This window comes from Pristiophorus japonicus, chromosome 1 (assembly GCF_044704955.1).
Source record: "Pristiophorus japonicus isolate sPriJap1 chromosome 1, sPriJap1.hap1, whole genome shotgun sequence".
In the NCBI taxonomy this organism is placed as follows: domain Eukaryota; kingdom Metazoa; phylum Chordata; class Chondrichthyes; family Pristiophoridae; genus Pristiophorus; species Pristiophorus japonicus.
In genome coordinates, this window is record NC_091977.1 from 491,573,248 (window position 1) to 491,592,448 (window position 19,201).

Sequence of the window (19,201 nt, forward strand, 5' to 3'; positions counted from 1 at the left end):
GGAAGCTGCTGGCTGCGGAGACGCTGAATCTGAGCAGGGTCATCACGATCGCTCAGGCTTGCCTGACCACGGTCGATAGTACGAAGCAGATATCCTCGCAGAATTGGAACTCCACGGCACGTACTGTGCACCAGATTGTGTCGTCGGTTGGCAGAGCTGCACCTGGCAGGGCCTATCTGATTGTGTTTGCGAAACCTGTAGCTGCTCGAAGTCCGCTTTGGGCACGAATCTGATTTCATCCTGTTGGTATTATGGGGGCAATCATCGGCCTCATCAATGCCGTTTCAGACAGTATATTTGTAGAGTCAGCGAAAATGGGGCACCTTCAGCGGATGTGTCCGCAGCTCAGCAAGCGTGCTGCAACACACCACGTGGATGATGATAACCGATCCGGAGTGATCCGGCAATGCAACCTGAGATATCCGAGGAGGAAGTGTGTAATGTACATTCGTTCCTGACAAAGAGGCAACCGATAATGATTGAAGTAAAATTTAACGGCGTGCTGGTATCTATGGAATTAGACACTGATGCGTGTCAGTCAATTATGAGCCAAAGGTCTTTAGAAAAGCTGTGGACACCAAGGCCGTGAAACCCAAGCTGAGTCCAGGATATGCAAAATTGCGTACCTACACCAAAGAGCTCGTACCATTGATTGGCAGTGCAGCAGTCAAGGTGTCGTATGATGGGGCGGTTCATGATCTATCGCTGTGGATTGTTCCAGGCAATGGTCCAACTCTGTTCGGCAGGAGTTGGCTCGAAAAAATAAAGTGGAACTGGAATGATAAAGCTTTGTCATCAGTGGATGACGCTTCGTGTGCTCAAGTACTGAACAAATTTCCCTTGCTGTTTGAACCGGGCATCGACAACTTCACGGGAGCCAAGGTGCAGATCCACCTGGACTCTGATGCAAGACCTGCCCATCACAAAACCCAGGCATGCATACATTACATGGTTGGTGTTTAAAGTTTAAAGTAGGAAGCTGGACAGGTGGTAAGGTTAATGGAATACTTGGGATTTATCAGCTGTCTGGTTATTTAGGACGAAGGAGTAATGCAAAAAAAAATACATTTCACATCGTATATATGGTAGCCATTTTGGGTCTAGACGATCGACTTCCCTTTGTTGGTTTATGATGTCTCAATCCCTGAATAATTTTAACAAAGTAGTTCATTATTTCTTACAGGAGAGCTATGACACTACAGAAAAGAAAATGAATGAAAACTTATTGAAGAGGTAAAGAAAACATTCTTGTGCAGTATTTAAAAGAAAAAGTGAGGGGGTTTTAAAATCAAATAAATGACAACACCAGAAGTAGGTTGTTTGCCCCCATTGTGTCTGTGCCAACTGTGAGCTATCCATTCAATTACAACTTTTCCCATACCCTTTCAAAATAAAATGGGGCAATTTTCAAATATTTATCATCATCCCTTTCAAAAGCTATATTATGGATTCTGCTTCCATCCCTATATATGTTGGGGCATTCTGCATCCTAATACCCTTTTTAAGAAAAATGGGAACTCCTAACCAATGTTCCCTTTTTTAAAATACATGGCTGAGCATATGCAGTATCTTCCAGCAGCAACAGCTTGTGAAACAGCCTGCACGGGACCTCCTGATTAATGCGCGGCCTTGCACCTTAAGTGGAACATTGATCCTAACCTCTTCTTTTGGTGATGATCTTAAATTTATGCCTGCTCATTACCAACTCTCCAGTGAAAGTTTTTTTTTTCTTATTTACCTGATCAAAATGCTTCATAATTCTCACATTTTTAAAAACTTTTTAATCTTTTTCTGTGTAAAGAACCATATATCCTCTCTATAGTCTTGGCATCCTTCCTAATATCAATCAACTAGTCAGGTGGGCAGAACAGTGGCAAATGGAATTTAATCCGTAGAAGTGTGAAGTAATGCATTTGGGGAAGGCTAACAAGGAAAAGGGATACACATTAAATGGTAGGACACTGAGAAGTGTAGAGGAACAAAGGGACTTTGGAGTGCAAATCCACAGATCCCTGAAGGTAGCAGGCCAGGTAGATAAGGTGGTTAAGAAGGCATATGGAATGCTTGCCTTTATTAGCTGAGTCATAGAATACAAGAGCAGGGTGGAGTTATGTTTGAATTGTATAAAACACTAGCTCGGCCACAGCTAGAGTAATGCGTCTAGTTCTGGTCATCGCATTACATGTAGAAAGAATGTGATTGCACTGGAAAAGGATAGAGAGGAGATTTACGAGGATGTTGCCGGGAGTGGAGAATCTTAGCTATGAGGACAGATTGGATAGGCTGGGTTTGTTTTCCTTGGAATAGCAGAGGCTGAGGGGAGACCTCATTGAGGTGTATAAAATTGAGGGTCCTAGATATAGTGGTCTATTTCCCTTCGCAGAGGGGTCCACAACCAGGGGGCATAAATTTAAAGTAATTGGTAGAAGGTTTAGAGGAGGTTTGAGGGGAAATGCCTTCACCCAGAGGGTTGTGGGGGTTCTGGAACTCACTGCCTGAAAGGGTGGTAGAGGTCGAAACCTTCACCACATTTAAAAAGTATTTGGATGTGCAGCTGAAGTACTGTAACCTGCAGGGCTAGGGACCTAGGGCTGGAAAGTGGGATTCGACTGGATCGCCTCTTGGCCAGCCTGTGCTGTATTCTATAACTGAACACAGTAAGCTAACTGCAACCTAACCAATAACCTAACTCCTTTTGCTTTTGTACTCTCTCTCCCTAATTATAAAATCTGAAATCCTCTTTTTTTTTTTAAATGTAAAGCAGCTTTATCATCATCTCCCACTTATTAAAAATGTCTTATCTGAATCCCTGAAGGTCTCTGTTCCTCCACTCCTTTAAAAGTTTTATTAATTAGGAGATATTTTCTCCTTCCTCCCAAAATGCATCATCTCTCATTTAACTAAATTAAATTTCATTCGGCATCAATCTACCCAATCCACTCACCTTGTCGTCCCCTCCTGAAGTCACTTACTGTTCTTTGCACAGTTAATTTTGCTGTATATTTTTGCATTGTCTGCAAATTTTGTACTGAGAATTGGTCTTAAACTGACCTCTGGAGACAATCCTGCAGTGTGGGGAAAAACACCAATTTATCTTCTCTCTTTGCATAGAATCATAGAATAGTATAGCACAGAAGGAAATCATTCGACCGATTGAGTCTCTGGGGGCTCTTTCAAAGAGCAATCCAGTTAGTCGCATTCCCTGGCTCTTTCCCCATACCACTGCAATTTTTTCTCCTTCAACTATTTATCCAATTCTCTTTTGAAAGCTACTATTGCCACTACCTTATCAGGCAGTGCATTCCAAATCCTAACGTTTCTCTTTGTACATCTTCATGATTTTAAACACCTATCAAATCTCCTCTTGGCTGCCTTTGCTCTAAGGAGAACAATCCCAGTTTCTCCAGTCTATAATTGTAATCCCTCATCCCTGGAACCTTTTTTTAAAAAAAAAAATTCGTACATGGGTTGTGGGCGTCACTGGCAAGGCCAACATTTATTGCCCATCCCTAATTGTTCTTGAGAAGATGGTGACAAGCCGCCACCTTGAACTGCTGCAGACTTGTGGTGAAGGTACTCCCACAGTGCTGTTGGGAAGGAATGTACTCTGGGTGATTTTGACTCAACGACAATGAAGGAACGGCGATATACTTCCAAGTCAGGATGGAGGTGATGCTATTCCCATGCGCCTGCTGTCCTTGTCCTTCTAGGTGCTAGAGGCCGCATGTTTGGGAGGTGCTGCCTAATGAGCCTTGTCAAGTTGCAACTTGTAGATGGTATACACTACAGTCACAGTATGGTGGTGCTGGAGGGATTGAATGTTTAAGGTGGTTGCCAATTAAGCGGGCTGCTATGTCCTGGATTGTGTCGATCATCTTGAGTGGTGGAGCTGCACTCATCCAGGCAAGTGGAGAGTATTCCATCACACTCCTGACTTGTGCCTCTAGCTGAAGATGTTTACAAAACGCTTCAGCCTTGTCTTTTGTATTCACATGCTGGGCTCTGCTATCATTGAGGATGGGGATATTCATGGAGCCTCCTCCTGTTAGTAGTTTAATGGTCCACCACCATTCGCGACTGGATGTGGCAGGACTGCAGAGCTTTGATCTAATCTGTTGATTGTGGGATCACATGCTGCTTCCGCTTTTTAGCATGCATGTAGGCCTGTATTGCAGCTTCCCCAGGTTGGCACCTCGTATTTAGATACGCCTGATACTGCTCCTGTCATGCTCTTCTACACTCCTCATTGAACCAGGGTTGGTCCCCTGGCTTGATGGTAATGGTAGAGTGAGGGACATGAGGTTACAGATTGTGGTAGAATACAATTCTGCTGCTAATGGCCCACAGTGCCTCATGGATGCCCAGCTTTGAGCTGCTAGATATGTTCTGAATCTATCCCATTTAGCATGGTGATAGTGCCACACAACACGATGGAGGGTGTCCTCAGTGTGAGAAAGGGATTTCGCCTTCACAATGACTGTGTGGTGGTCACTGCTACCAATGCTGTCATGGACAGATGCATCTGCGACAGGTAGATTGGTGAGGACGAGGTCAAGTAGGTTTTTCCCCTCGTGTTGGTTCTCATTACCTGCCGCAGGCCCAATCGGCCAGTTATGTCCTTCAGGACTTGGCCAGCTCGGTCAGTAGTGGTGCTACTGAGCCACTCTTGGTCATGGACATTGAAGTCCCCCACCCAGAGTACACCCTGTTCCTTTGCTACTCTCAGTGCCTCTTCCAAGTAGTGTTCAACATGGAGGAGTACTTATTCATCAGCGGAGGGAGGGCGGTAGGTGATAATCAGCAGGAGGTTTCCTTGCCCATACTTGACCTGAAGCCATGAGACTTCATGGGGTCCGGAGTCGATGTTGAGCACTCCCAGGATTACTCCCTCCCAACTATATACCACTGTGCCACCACCCCTGGTGGCTCTGTCCTGCGGGTGGGACGGGACATACCCAGGCATGGTGATGGAGTCGTCTGACTGAAAGGTATGATTCTGAGAGTCAGGCTATTGCTTGACTAGTCTGTGCGACAGCTCCTCCAATTTTGGGTACAAGTCCCCAGATGTTGATGAGAACTTTTCAGGGTCGACTGGGCTGTATGTACCATTGTCGTTTCCGTAGCTGGTGCCGAGGTCGATGCCGGGTGCTCTGTCAGGTTTTATTATTGTTTCTCGTAGCGGATTTGTTACAATTGAGTGGCTTGCTAGGCCATTTCAGAGGGCAGTTAAGAATCACCCACATTGCTGTGGGTCTGGAGTCATGTATAGGCCAGACCAGAGAAGGACGGCAGCTTTCCCTCCCTAAGGGACGTTAGCAAATTGGATAGGTTTTTACGACAATCTGAAAGTTTCATGATCACCATTACTGATACTAGCTTTTTAATCCAGATTTATTTAATTAACTGAATAAAATTCCCCAGCTGCTGTGGTGGGATATGAATTCACATCTCTGGATCATTAGTCCAGCCCTCTGGATTACCACTATGCTACCGTTCCTATTACTACTATGCTACCGTATCATTCTAGTAAATCTCTCCCAAAGCCTCACGTCATTCCTAACGTGTGGTGCCCAGAATTGGACACCATACTCCAGTTGGGGCCGAACTAGAGTTTTATATAGGTTTAGCCTAACTTCCTGGCTTTTATACATTTCTGTCTGCCAGCCTTTGACTCCAATTTGCTGAATTTAGCTCTCCTCCAGTTGAGTATTTTTATTCTAGATTGTTCCTTCTCCTTCTCCATAACTAATCTAAACCTTATGATCACTATTCCTGAGAAAGAAACATAGAAAGTAGGTGCAGAGGTAGGCCATTCGGCCCTTCCAGCCTGCACCACCATTCAATATGATCATGGCTGATCATGCAACTTCAGCACCCCTGCTTTCTCTCCATACCCCTTGATCCCTTTAGCCGTAAGGGCCACATCTTTTGAATATATTTAGTGAACTGCCTCAACAACTTTCTGTGGTAGAGAATTCCACAGGTTCACAATTCTGAGTGAAGAAGTTTCTCCTCATCTCGGTCCTAATCTTTTTCTCTTCACATATCTATAGAAGCGTTTGCAGTCAGTTTTTATGTTCCCTGCAAGCTTACACTCATACTCTATTTTCCCCCTCCTAATTAAACCCTTAGTCCTCCTCTGCTGAATTCTAAATTTCTCCCAGTCCTCAGGTTTGCTGCTTTTTCTGGCCAATTTATATGCCTCTTCCTTGGATTTAACACTTTCCCTAATTTCCCTTGTTTGCCACGGTTGAGCCACCTTCCCTTTTTTATTCTTACGCCACACAGGGATGTACAAGTCTTGTAGTTCATCCATGTGATATTTCATGCCTATCCACCGTCAACCATTTAAGTATCATTCTCCAGTTTATCCTAGCCAATTCACGTCCCATACTGTCGAAGTTTGCTTTCTTTAAGTTCAGGATCCTAGTCTCTGAATTTAACTGTGTTACTCTCCAATCTTAATGAAGAATTCTACCATATTTTGGTCACTCTTCCCCAAAGGACCCCGCATGACCAGATTGCTAATTAATCCTCTCCTGTTACACAAGACCCAGATGCTCCCTGATTTGAAATTCTCCACTTGACCCACTTCATTCTCCCAGGACTAGACCCAGCGATGCATCCTTTTCTATATTTTACTCAACTTCCTATGCATTCTTCCACATTTCCTGCTCTCTGGTTTTGCTCTCTGGCTGAACCAAGTATCTTGGCATCCTGTATGACCCTGAACTGTGCTTTAAAACCCCATGTCCTACCACCAAGATCATCTGCTTTGTCCTCTACCTCAGGCCCTCTGTTACTGAAATACTTATGAATAAGTTTATCTCCTGATTCGACACTCTGATGCTCTCCCATCCACCACTTTCCATGAATTCCAACATCCAAAACTCTGGTGTGTATGTACCCGGTCCTGCATTAGATTACATTCATCCATTACCCTTAACTTACTCTGGCTCCCCATCTTTTAACACATTTAAAATCTTTGTACACCTTTTTAAATCCCTACTCTATCTCTGCAATCTCCTCCAGTCCCACCTGCTTCCTGAATACTCTGTTCTTCTGATTCTGACCTTTTGTGCATGTTCTTTCTCTTTTGAACCACCATTTGTGGCATATACCTTAACTGTCTTGCTTCAAACTCCCTTCTTAAATCTCCTTGCCTCTTCGCATCTCTCTGCACCTTTTTTAAAAAACCTCTCTCAGACCTGGCCTCGGGTACCCCTCTTAATCTCTTCCTTCCTTGCTAACCCTCTATTTTCATGAAGCCAATTTGTGAAGCATCTTGGGACTTTAACGTTGAATGCACAAAATAACTGCATGTTGTTATTGTTGTGTCCCTCTGATATAAATTGGGAACTAGTTTATGTAGGATATGTTCTCCTCCAACCTGGCACTTTTTTTCCCCCTTAAGTTCTCGGAAATTGCTGGGCCATTTTAAAACCGTGGGTCAGTTGGTGCTTCATGATTTGTTTGGATTACAATCCTGACCTTTTTTCTCCATGTTTTTATTTTGCACAGATCTTCATGTCAGGAATCCTTTGAAGACATGCTAATGGGTATGGATGAACAGCTCAAAGAATTCTGTGCCAGGAAACAGAAAAATAAGGATAGGAAACACAAAGAAAGGGTAATTGTGCAGTATTAAAGTTTGGAGTTATTTGCCCATCAAGTCTATTCCAGTCAGAGACCATACATGATTCTGCTGCCAGGAATGACCTTACTTCCCTCCCATTATCACCACCTCTTGATCCCCTACTTTAAGGAAAACTATGGTTCTCCCTTTTCTCCACAAGGGGACATAAACAGAAATCAAACAGCTTTATTAGTGTCTCGAACTCTCGATTTCCCCCTTTACATCAGTTTAGCTTCCTTTAAAGATTATGTTTTTGGGTCAGTATTTGCTTTTGCTCACTGAGCACCAAATGGAAGGTTTACTGGATATATGGGGTGTCCTTTGACTGGTATAGTCACATCCGAGGAAGATTGAGAAGAGGGTTGGGGCGATGACCCAGCCCTGCTTGACTCCGGTCCGGACGTGAATTGGGTCTGTGATGGATCCATTGGTAAGGATCACAGCTTGCATGTCATTGTGGAGCAGGCGGAGGATGGTGACATACTTTTGGGGGCATCCGAAACGGAGGAGAACGCTCCATTGACCCTCGCGGTTGACCGTGTATAAGGTCGAAGAAGGCCATGCATTTTTCCTCCATCAATCTTCCTTGCTGCCATGCTCCACCTCACAGTTAAGCTCCCTGCTGGAGTGGAACTAAATTACAGAACCATGGGAAGCTGTTCAAACTTCTCCAAGACCACGACAACCTCTCGTCGAGCTACAGTACGTGGACGACGCCTGCGTCTGTGCGCACAGAGGCTGAACTCCAGGACATAGTCGACGTATTTACCGTCGTATGAAAGCATGGGCCTTACGCTAAACTTGAGTAAGACAAAGGTCCTCGACTAGCCTGTCCTCACCGCACAGCACTGCCCCCCAGACATCAAGATCCACGGCATGGCACTGGACAACGTGGACCACTTCCCTTATCTCTGGAGCCTCCTATCAACAAGAGCAGGCATTGACGACGCGATCCAACACCCCCCTCCAGTGCACCAGTGCAGCCTTCGGCCGCCTGAGGAAGAGAGTGTTTGAAGACCAGTCCCTCAAAACTGTCACCAAGCTTCATGGTCTACAGGGCTGTAGTAATACCCGCCCTCCTGTATAGCTCAGACGTGGACCATGTACAGTAGACACCAAGATGCTGGAGAAATAACACCAGTGATGTCTCCGCAAGATCCTGCAAATTCCCTGGGAGGACAGACGCACAAACATTAGTGTCCTCGTCCAGGCCAACATCCCCAGCATTGAAGCACTGACCACACTTGATCAGCTCCACTGGGCAGGTCACATAGTTCGCATGCCAGAGACGAGACTCCCAAAGCAAACGCTCTACTTGGAACTCGTCCACAGCAAACGAGCCAAAGGCGGGCAGAGGAAACATTACAAGGACACCCTCAAAGCCTCCCTGATAAAGTGCGACATCCACACGGACACCTGGAAGTCCCTGGCCATAGACCGCCCTAAGTGGAGGAAGTGCATTCGGGAGGGCGCTGAGCTGCTCTAGTATTGTCGCCGAGAGCATGCAGAAATGAAGCGCAGGCAGCGGAAGGAGTTTGCGGCAAACCAGGCTCCCTGCCCACCTTTCCCTCAACGACTATCTGTCTCACCTGTGACAGAGACTGTGTTTCTTGTATTGGACTGTACAGCCACCTAAGAAGTCATGCTAAGTGGAAGCAAGTCTTCCTCGATTCTGAGGGACTGCCTTATGATATTCACATCCTGTGTAGAGCAATTAGGTTTCTGGGGGTAAGGAATATCATCTTGTATTTTGGGGCAAGAGGTGTGTGCACACACCCAAAATAGACAATATAAACACCCCTTAGCTGAGTTAAGAATGGTGTAGGTCTTTTTGTCATTGAAGAATGATGCACTTTTAGCAGCAGGGAGAGGGATGCCAGTTAACCAGCTGATGGTTCAAGTACATGCAGGACTAGCAGAACTGGTAAGAGGGGTTGGAGGTGCTTCGCAACAGGCAATGCCCCCTCAAGCTAAAGGAACTGGAGTGGCATCTGCTCCTAGATTTTCTGCTGTCCCTCAATCCTGTGTACCAATGAGGGAGGGCCCCCACCTATTCTGAACCTTGGTGAGCCAAGGCCAGGCTTTATGGGACCACCACCGATGGGGATGCCTTCTAACAGAGGAATTCCTCCAGGAATGAGATCACTAAGGATGAGCAGTCCTCTGGGATCTATAACCCACCCCCCAGGCCTTAACCATGTATCCAAGAAGGACTTTGTCATCAGGTTTTCAGTAATTACAGTAATAGTCCCACTGAATCATTTTACTGTAAACAGATTAGTTAATGAAATTAAGTATAGGAACCAAAAGTTCAATTTTCTCCAAAGCTTTTTTTTGGCATACTTGAAGAGTTACGGCCGTTTTTTGGGGGCCCCAAGTATGCCAAAAAAAAGTTCTAAGTTTTCCCGTTTGATTTCTTTATTTTGGCGCAGCCTAACCTGTCCTTTAGTTTTGGGGGTGGCCTTTCTGTCCGCTCCCCCGCCTATAGCCGTGACCGAGTGGCCTCTCGATCCGCTCCCCGCCCGCCCCTAGCCCCACATGCTTCCCTCACGCGCCCCTAGCCCCGTGTGGCTTGCTGGTCTGCTTCCTCTGCCCGCCCCGAGCCCCGACTACCTTGCCGGTCCGTGCGGTCTCCCCCGTCCCCATCTCGGGCTGAATGGCCCCCTGGCCCCCCCCTGTCCCCATCTCTAGCCGAGTGCCCCCCGTCCCCATCTCTGGCCGAGTGGCCCCCTGGTCGGCTCCCCCGTCCCTAATTATGCCCGAAAGACTTCATCCCCTCTCTCTTACCTCTCCTGCTGTCCGGGCATCTGCTGCACTTATCTGTGCCGATTTCCTTGCCTGCGCCGATTTCTTTACCTCTCCAAAAGGTTTTTCTGCAGAGGCTGCATATGCTGGCCTAAGAAGAACTGGAGTAACTCTCAGCTGGCCAAACTTACCTAAATGGCCAGAATTGGCGTGGGTGGTAGGTTGCACTCCTTTGGCTGAAAAAAAAAGTTACCTTTTTAAAAAAAAATCGTAACTAGCTGGTGCAAATTGATCGGGGAAACTTTTTTTTTAAACTTAGGCCAAAAAAAGCGTCCTGCTCCAAAGGAAGGTACAAATCACTGGGGAAAATTGAGCCCCAAGTTGGAAAGTGAAGCAAAACTTATGCAGGTTCAGCACAATGGAGACACATTCCATTGGAAAAGGGCTCCACTAATCTGAAACACGTCAGGGGTTCAGGGTGCCTGGATCACAGACCCTACAGCACAGCACAAGCATACAGAGAAAGTGAGGCATCTGAAAACAGTATTAGGAGCTCAATTTTGCCCAAGCCCGTTTTCTGGTGTATTGCCAGAGTTACGCCCATTTCTCTAGGCCAGAAATGCGCTGGAAATATTTTGCCAAAGTTTCCCCGATCTATAATTCAAATTTGCCGCCGCGCAGGTGTCCAATCGCCTCGGGGGGTGGAGCCTGCTGTCTGCGCTGAAAACTGATGCTGCATCTTCTGCGCATGCGCGACAAAAAAAAGTTAGGTTTTTGACGTCGTTTCAATGGATGCGCATGCGCAGTACAGCTCCGAGTTGGCAATTGGCCATTTTTAAAGAGCCAGTTGTGTGTGTTACAAGTGCTGTTTGAGAGCATTGGAAAAATCAGAGCTGCAGTAGTACAAGATGCATCGCGGTACAAGAACCAAAAATTTCTTGCAGGATGAAGTGGAGGCACTAGTTACTGTAATTGAGAACAGATGGCATGAGCTGGACACCAGCAGAGGTCACACAAAAGTTCCACCCAAAGAAATGAAGAAACGGTGGAACCAACTTGCAGAAGATTACTGTGCAATGGGTGACCACCCCGAGATCTGGAGGCCAGTGTAAAAAGAAGTGGCAGGATCTTGGTCAAGTAATATTTTAATTTATTCAATGCAATTGCAATTGTAAATGTGACCAGCTATATATGTCCCACCCAGCAGAAAGACACCCTCTCTTTAAAAAAGAAAGTTATGTTTGCATCTTTGCAGAGGAAAGTGGCACAGAACAAACGAGAAAGAATCCGAACAGGAAGAGGCCTGACAAATCTGCAGCCACTGACACCCTTGGAAGAGAGGGGTGCTGCTTTGATGGGTCCTGCCTGGAGAAAAGCAACCACCACTGCACAAGCTGCGCCCACACTCGAGGGAGAGGGTAAGTCCTGCAAATTCCACAGTATGGCCTTGCTAAATGTTAATGTTGGTTCCTTTGTATGTCTCCAGCAGCTATGCTTCGGTTGATGCAATGTGCTATCATTCATCATGGTCCTTCAAATCAGCCTGCTGCCTGACCTGTGCTGTGTAAACCTACTCATGCCATCCACCCTGCCCCCTCCTCTGCTGTTAACCATTTGTCTATGCTCTGTTATATTTTGCAGAACTTGAGGCCGACCCTCACTATGTCGAAGAAAATTCAGACGAGGACCAGCCTGAACAGGATAACATCTTCAAATCCAACCTTCCAGACCAAGAACATGGGGGGGGAGGGGGAGTGGATGGAACTGGATGAAGACCCCACTGTTTTACTGACTTTGGAGGAGGTGCCGCTCATTACGGTGACAGCCCCTTCCATGACTAGTGGTTTGAATGGTGGTGGGACATTCCATGGTTTCTGAATGTCCGAGGCTGCAGGTCCCAGTGATTGGGTACAGCGAGGCATACCCAGGGCCCCATCTTCCGAGGTTGTGGATCCCAGTGGTATGGTGCAGCAGGGCACACCCAGGACTCCACCTTCCCAGGCTGCGGGGTCCGTGGGGAGGAGGGGGAAGAGGAGCTCAATTGCGCTCTCCTGAGGTGCAGAATCTACCAGTTGTGGTACACATGATGTAATTGAGTGCGGATTGCATTGACCTTACCTGCTCATTCCTGGACACCATCAGTGGGGTGAGTGATGCGGTAGTGGGACTGTCTGGAGTAGGAACAGCAATGACACGAAATGGGAACGATGTCCGGGGCCATCAGTGAGGGAATAGTAACCATGAGGGAGGGAATTTCAGAGGTAGCTGATGCGCTGTCAGTGACCATCAGGGAGGGAATGTCAGATAGTGCAAACACTGTCGCTGACCATGAGGGAGGGAATGTTGCAGGTAGTTAACCCCCCCCCCCCCACAATAGGTGTGCACTACCCAAGATCTTAGAAAGATAAGCTTGCTACCAACCCCAGAAACACTGTGCCACTGCCTGCAGGCAGGGGTGGTGGAGTCACCAAGAACAAATGCGGCAGGCGGTCTTAGAATAAGGTGGAGGAGAGATGGGTGCAGCCTTTCTTTGCTGCTGTTATTATTGTTACAGTTGTAACTGTTCTCAAATTAAGTGTTTTGTAAGCTGTTAAATTTACACATTTATTAGTAAGTGATCGTAACTGAAAACTTTAAAGTTTGATACAAGAATAATTTTATTAAAGTATACTTTATATACTTTAAAGTATATTTAAACTTTTGAATAAAATATATTTTACATTAAAACTGAATCATTTCCATTATTTGTTTGCTTATTAAAACTTCTCTCTTTTTCCCCCACCCCCACCCAACTGATTGTGGTCTTGTAACTTCTCTTTCTCCCCGTCACCTGCCACACCCCCCGCAACTGATTGCAGTCTTCAGAAGCCTTCTGATCAGCACCTCCCTCCCCAGGCTCCATGTGCATAAGTTTTATGATCGGCACCGCCCTCTCTAGCCCCCCCTCCCCCCCGCCAATCTCCCCCAAACACATTGCAGTTTAAAGAAGCCCTCCGATTGGCACCTCGCTCCCTGGGCTCAGTGCATAAGCCTTCCGATTGGTCAGCACCTCCCTCTCTTTCTTCAACATCCCCCCCCGGCTTGTTTTCCAACCGAGCCCCAAGCCCCTGTGCCTGGGGCCGATTCTGCCGGCCAAAGCTACAACCCTCTAGCCCTGCTTGAAGATGTTCGGTGGTGGCGTGTGCGTAAGAAGAAAAAAATGAAAACTTCTGAAATCCCCAAAACTTCCATTTACTATGTTGACAGGTTTAAAAAAAAAAGTTGAAATTGATTTTTTAGAGTATTCTTGGCTCCCTCCAAAATCTTCAATTTAAAAACAATGGTGTCCTTCAGCGTGGATTTGTTTGAACAGGTTAGATGCAGGAAGGAAGATGCGGACGGGTTTAGACCAGTTAGATGCAGGAAGAATGTTCCCAATGTTGGGGAAGTGCAGAACCAGGGGTCACAGTCTAAGAATAAGGGGTAAGTCATTTAGGTTCGAGAGGAGGAGAAACTTCTTCACCCAGAGAGTGGTGAACCTGTGGAATTCTCCACCACAAAGTTGAGGCCAATTCACTAAATATATTCAAAAAGGAGTTGGATGTAGTTCTTACTACTAGGGGGGATCAAGGGGTATGGCGAGAAAGCAGGAATGGGGTACTGAAGTTGCATGTTCAGCCATGAACTCATTGAATGGCGGTGCAGGCTCGAAGGGCCAAATGGCCTACTCCTGCACCTATTTTCTATGTTTCTATGTAATGTGCGCTGCTTTCTGCTAACTCTCCAGGAGGTTTTTTGGGAGTGGCCAGATACGCCGACCAAGGAGGAAAATTTTTTGGCCAAACTGCAAAAAATTATGAAAACCAGTGCAGACATTACGTCAAAAAAAAATTTGCCTAGAAAAATCGTAACTAACTCAGTTACCCCAGCGCAGATCGCAGGGGAAAGCCAGAAAAAAGGCGTGCACCAAAAAAATGCTGTAAATGACCTGGGAAAATTGAGCCCTTAATATACATGCGTTGTGTGAGTGAAGCAAATCGATACGAGGAATCATGTGGAGGCAGGTGGTGAGCACTAGCCTTTTACATAGAAACATCCCATCCCAGCCCTCAGTTATTCTCTCATGGGAGCAAGTCATCAATTTGTAAGAGGTACTTGATGCAAAACAGTCAAAATTGCACCCTATCCACAACCAGGTGATCTTGTGTGCTGTAATGGATGATGGGTGTATTAGTTAAGATCAAGACTAGTTTCTCGGTGTGGTTGCCACATCAATAGTGGCTATTCAAACAGAAACAGTAGGTTGTGGAGACATCACAAAGCTTTCAGCCATTGTCTTTGGGCAGACTGAATATGTGCAGCAGATGCAAACAAAAACCAACCAAGCAAAGCCAGTATCTTGAAATTTAGAGTGTTCTGTGATCAGAATGAAGTTCAGGTGATGATTGATTCAAAGGGAAATCTAGCTCTATCAGTAGAATAGATGTATTCAACCTGTTGGAAATTGCTGGTTCAGAATAGCTATTCACCTACATTGCATCAGTCACAGTACCTGAAAATTAATTCATTGTGTGAAGAGTTGTGAGATGTTTTGATGTTAAGAGCAATGTATATATGCAAGGATTATTCAGTATTATAAACTATTTTTGCAGGAAAAGAGTAATTCCTCCAATAAACCACAAGACAAGAAGGAAGATAGCCTTAGCAGGTAATTTTCTCTCTTTTTTGACTCGTGTGACTGATTCTGATGAATTATCTCTAACTAGTTTACAGTGATTATTTTTTCCATTTTACATGTTAAGGCTTTCATGGGTAACAGTATCTTCTGGCACCTAACTCAAATGGCAATTTTTACCTGTCAGCCTAGATAGTGAATATTGTAGACTGTTCGACCGTGGAGGACATCTTGCTTCCATTCTATAAAGTAATGAAACTGATCAGGAGTGAACTTGAGAATACTCTAACTATAACCTGGGTAACGGTACTCAGTATGGATTCAGAAAGGGAAGATGGTCATTCCTGGCCAATACTGGTTTATTTGATGCAAAATAATCAGATTTACAGATGGTAATCTGTAATCCTGTGAAATCTGAAGAGGTTGAGTTCGACAAGATATGTACGTGGGCAGAACGATGTCCGATGAAATTTAAAGCCGACAATATAAAGAGCTGGATAGAGGAAGGATAAATAACCAATGAAAATACTTAATTAATGGTGTTAAAATAGTGTAATTGGAAGAGAAATACGAGTTTTCGTTGACACTAAATGGGCCCAAGTTTCCACAAGAAAAAAAACGGGCGCCCCTCCAAGCTGGGCGCCCGTTTTTCGCGCCTAAAACGGCGCCTAAAAAAAATCCTCGGTATTCTCCACCTATTTACAGGTCCTCTGGCCCTCGGCACAGCCAGCATGAGCTGTGGGGGGGGCGGAGCCAGGTCCCGGCGCTGAAAACAGTGCTGGGACCTCTGCACATGCGCGCTACAGTCGGCACGCAAGTGCAGTAGCTCCAGGCGCCGAACTGTGTGGGATGGGCCCGAAGCACGCAGCCTCGAGCCCTGGCTGAATGGCCTCACTGGGGCTGCGTGAATGAGGCTCCTCCCACGGCCAGCTCCTGCTCCACCCACCCCCGAACCAGACCCGACACTCGCTTCTCCCCCCCCCCCCCACCCGCTGACCCGACCCGACACCCCCTCCCCCCCCCGGCCGACCAGACCCGACACCCCCCCCCCCCCCCCCCTGCCGACCAGACACCTGCTCCCCCCCCGCCCCTCCCCTCTCTCTTGCTCCCCCTCCCTCCCCTCTCCCCCTCCCTCCCCCCCTCGCGCTCGCTCTCCCCCTCCCTCCCCCCCTCGCGCTCGCTCTCCCCCTCCCTCCCCCCCTCGCGCTCGCTCTCCCCCTCCCTCCCCCCTCGCGCTCGCTCTCCCCCTCCCTCCCCCCTCGGCGGCATGAACGGCTGCAGAATACTCCCTGGCTGAAGCACTTTCACACAGGTAGGAAGATGGTTTATTTCATCTTTTCTTGGCTTATAAATGTTTATTCAGTTTGGATTTATTTGTAGAAGTATAAATAAGGATTTATTGTCGAATTTAATGAGTTCCCCTCCCCCCCCCCACCTCGTTCTGGACGCCTAATTTGTAACCTGCGCCTAATTTTTTAATGTGTAGAACAGGCTTTTTCAGTTCTACAAAAATCTTCACTGGCTCCATTCTACTCTAGTTTGGAGTACATTTTCACTGTGGAAACTTTCAAATCAGGCGTCAGTGGCCGGACACGCCCCCTTTTGAAGAAAATATTCTGTTTTAAACTAGAACTGTTCTACCTGACTAGAACTACAAAAAAAAATGTGGAGAATTGCTATTTCTAAAATAGTCCGTTCTCCACCAGTTGCTCCTAAAAATCAGGCGCGAGTCATGTGGAAACTTGGGCCCAATATTTCCAACTAATGTAGAACAGCAATCAACAAAGCCAAAAGAATGTTGAACTACATAGCCAAAAAAGTAGACATCAAACGGTAGAACACTGCACCTTGAGGTCCGCTAAGACATTCAAGTACTAGAGGTAGTGAAGAGCCACAAGACCTACCCTCGTGTCAGAAGTTTGAGTTGTATGGAAAGAATGAAGAAGCTTGGGTTTTTAAGCCTAGAAAGGGGGCATCTGAGAGGTGATCTTGTAGAGGTATATAAGATTAAAGATACACACAATGTTACCTGGAATATTACTTTATATTAAACTAGGAGTAGCACAAGAGGGAACAGGTTTAAACACTAGTACAAGGTAATTTTAGGACTGATATCATCAGAAAATTCTTCATGTAGAGTGATCAATGTCTGAGATAGAATTCCAGATAGATTAATGGAGGCAGAAATGCTAGAATCATTTAAGAAACAATTGGATGCTACAGTGGCTGTAGGAGGAAGTTACATTTTCTCTGAATGGAGACAAGTGCCTTCATCAGCATGTGCCCACTAGGCAATCATTAATAATAGAACTCCTGGCTGATTTTTGTTTATCTCCTTACCCAAGGGTACTGAAGCTAATTGTACAGCTCATACTGCTACCTCAGTGAACTATCTTCCTTTTTAAACTGCTGAAAGATTAAAGATGGGGATATGAGCATTCCGTGGTAGTGCGGTTCCTGTCTGGTAGCGATTGAGAAGTCAAAATTGAAATGATCCTTGCCCGCCCTTCTCCTAAACCCTAGAAGAAAAGTTTGACTGAAGATATAGCTCAAAAATTGCATTTTTCTTTCAGCAGATTTCAAAATATTCATTAGTAGATTTCTCTAGCCCCAACTTCAATTCCTGTTCTGTGCCGAATTGGCAGCAGAGACACTGCATGTAGTTGGTAAAGAAAAGAAAAGATCAGCCAGATTTTCCCACTCCTGGTCTCTGCTGGAAGTGTAGACATCAGGTGAGGACAGAATTGGGATTTACTCTTCACCAACATTCCATGCCAAAGCTCACACAACAGAACTTTGATTAACTTCACTTCCATTATGCATACTCTGGATTTAAGAAATTTTACATAAACAAGATGAAAAGCAACTGAACCTTTGGTAGCCAATATTTCAGACTCTAGATCAAGAGCTTTAAAGAATAAGTAGCTGTTATCTGGATGTCTGGATCAAGAGATCAGTAATATTTGGGCTCCAAGGCAGCAGGAGTTTGGTATTGTCATGTTATTTCCTAAATTTATCTCTTAAATGGAAATATGTGAGTCTTTGATTCTCATACTGGAAATGTGAATGGTATTGGACGAGTCAGTATACCACTTGGTAGTTAAAAGCTCAGAACTTATAAACATCAAAATCGCAAGGTACTTGGGGATCAGGAATGCCATCATTGGGATATTTCACTACATTAAAGACACCATAATTGCAAGTTGCTGCTGTTGACTAATTTGCTGTGGACTTCAAGCACTTTCTGAAATATAATTTCTGATGGATGTTGTTCCATAACTCTGGTATGCAAAGCCAGTCCAAGGTAAGTTTTAAAAATAGGTTTCCCCAATGGCTGAGAGTTTATCCTGGGAGTAGCTGAGCCATATACACCAGGAAAATCCTGTAGAAACCAGTTTCGTTTGGCTAGTAGCCCAAATGGTCATGACAGCCAATTTGCCATGTGTACTATGGCTCAGTAATAAGTGGCACTTAAACAGTTAATTGATCACTTGCAGTGCCACTCCTCTAACAGCAACTGCACCTGCTATTGCTGCTTGGGCTTAGAAATTACAGCACTGAAACGACTCATTCAGCCCAACCAGTCCATGTCGCTCTTTACCTTTTCATGTAAGCGAATAGTTTTAATCACATTTACCCACGCTGTTCCTATATCGCTTCAGACACTTTCCATTCAACCACCAAATTATATAATCTTGAATGTTAACATAGTCTCTTTGCTGTAACCACTAATATTGGAAATGAATTCTACAGCCTCAATATAAGGCTCTGTAAAGATGTTTCTTTTCCTCTCTGTTCAAAATCTCATGCAGTCAATCATATCTATGGCCCCTTGTTTGAGATCCCTCGACTACAAGAAACAGTCTGCTGTCTATCTACTCTGTTCCATCTGTTCATAATTTTAAACACTTCTCCCTTTTTGTTCTGACAACAAAACCCCAGTTTTTCAGTACAGGTATTTTGTTTAATTTAGTCTCAAACTGGCATTGTGATGAGCCCTTCCCAGCTGTTTATAGTCCTGGTGAACCACATTGAACAGTTGAGCGGTCCTGACGACAGTTCTAATAGCTGATCACTAAACTGGATTTAAAAATCAAGTTAGAAGTTCATGTTCGTGTTAGTGTTTCTGTTGAGAATGGGCTTTTGACCTTTTGTTCATTGATTCT

The 19,201-nt window shown here is 45.5% G+C and overlaps 1 protein-coding gene across 2 annotated transcripts in view; it reads left to right on the plus strand.

The window, feature by feature from the left end:
- LOC139277143 (DNA topoisomerase 1-like) overlaps nt 1-19,201 on the plus strand; it is a 198,133-nt gene that overhangs the window by 27,517 nt on the left and 151,415 nt on the right. For both annotated transcript variants that reach the window (XM_070895198.1, XM_070895203.1), the window contains exons 5-7: nt 1,184-1,233; nt 7,522-7,630; nt 15,013-15,068. In XM_070895198.1, coding sequence (XP_070751299.1) covers nt 1,184-1,233; nt 7,522-7,630; nt 15,013-15,068 — 215 coding nt within the window. The remainder of the gene's footprint in view (nt 1-1,183; nt 1,234-7,521; nt 7,631-15,012; nt 15,069-19,201) is intronic.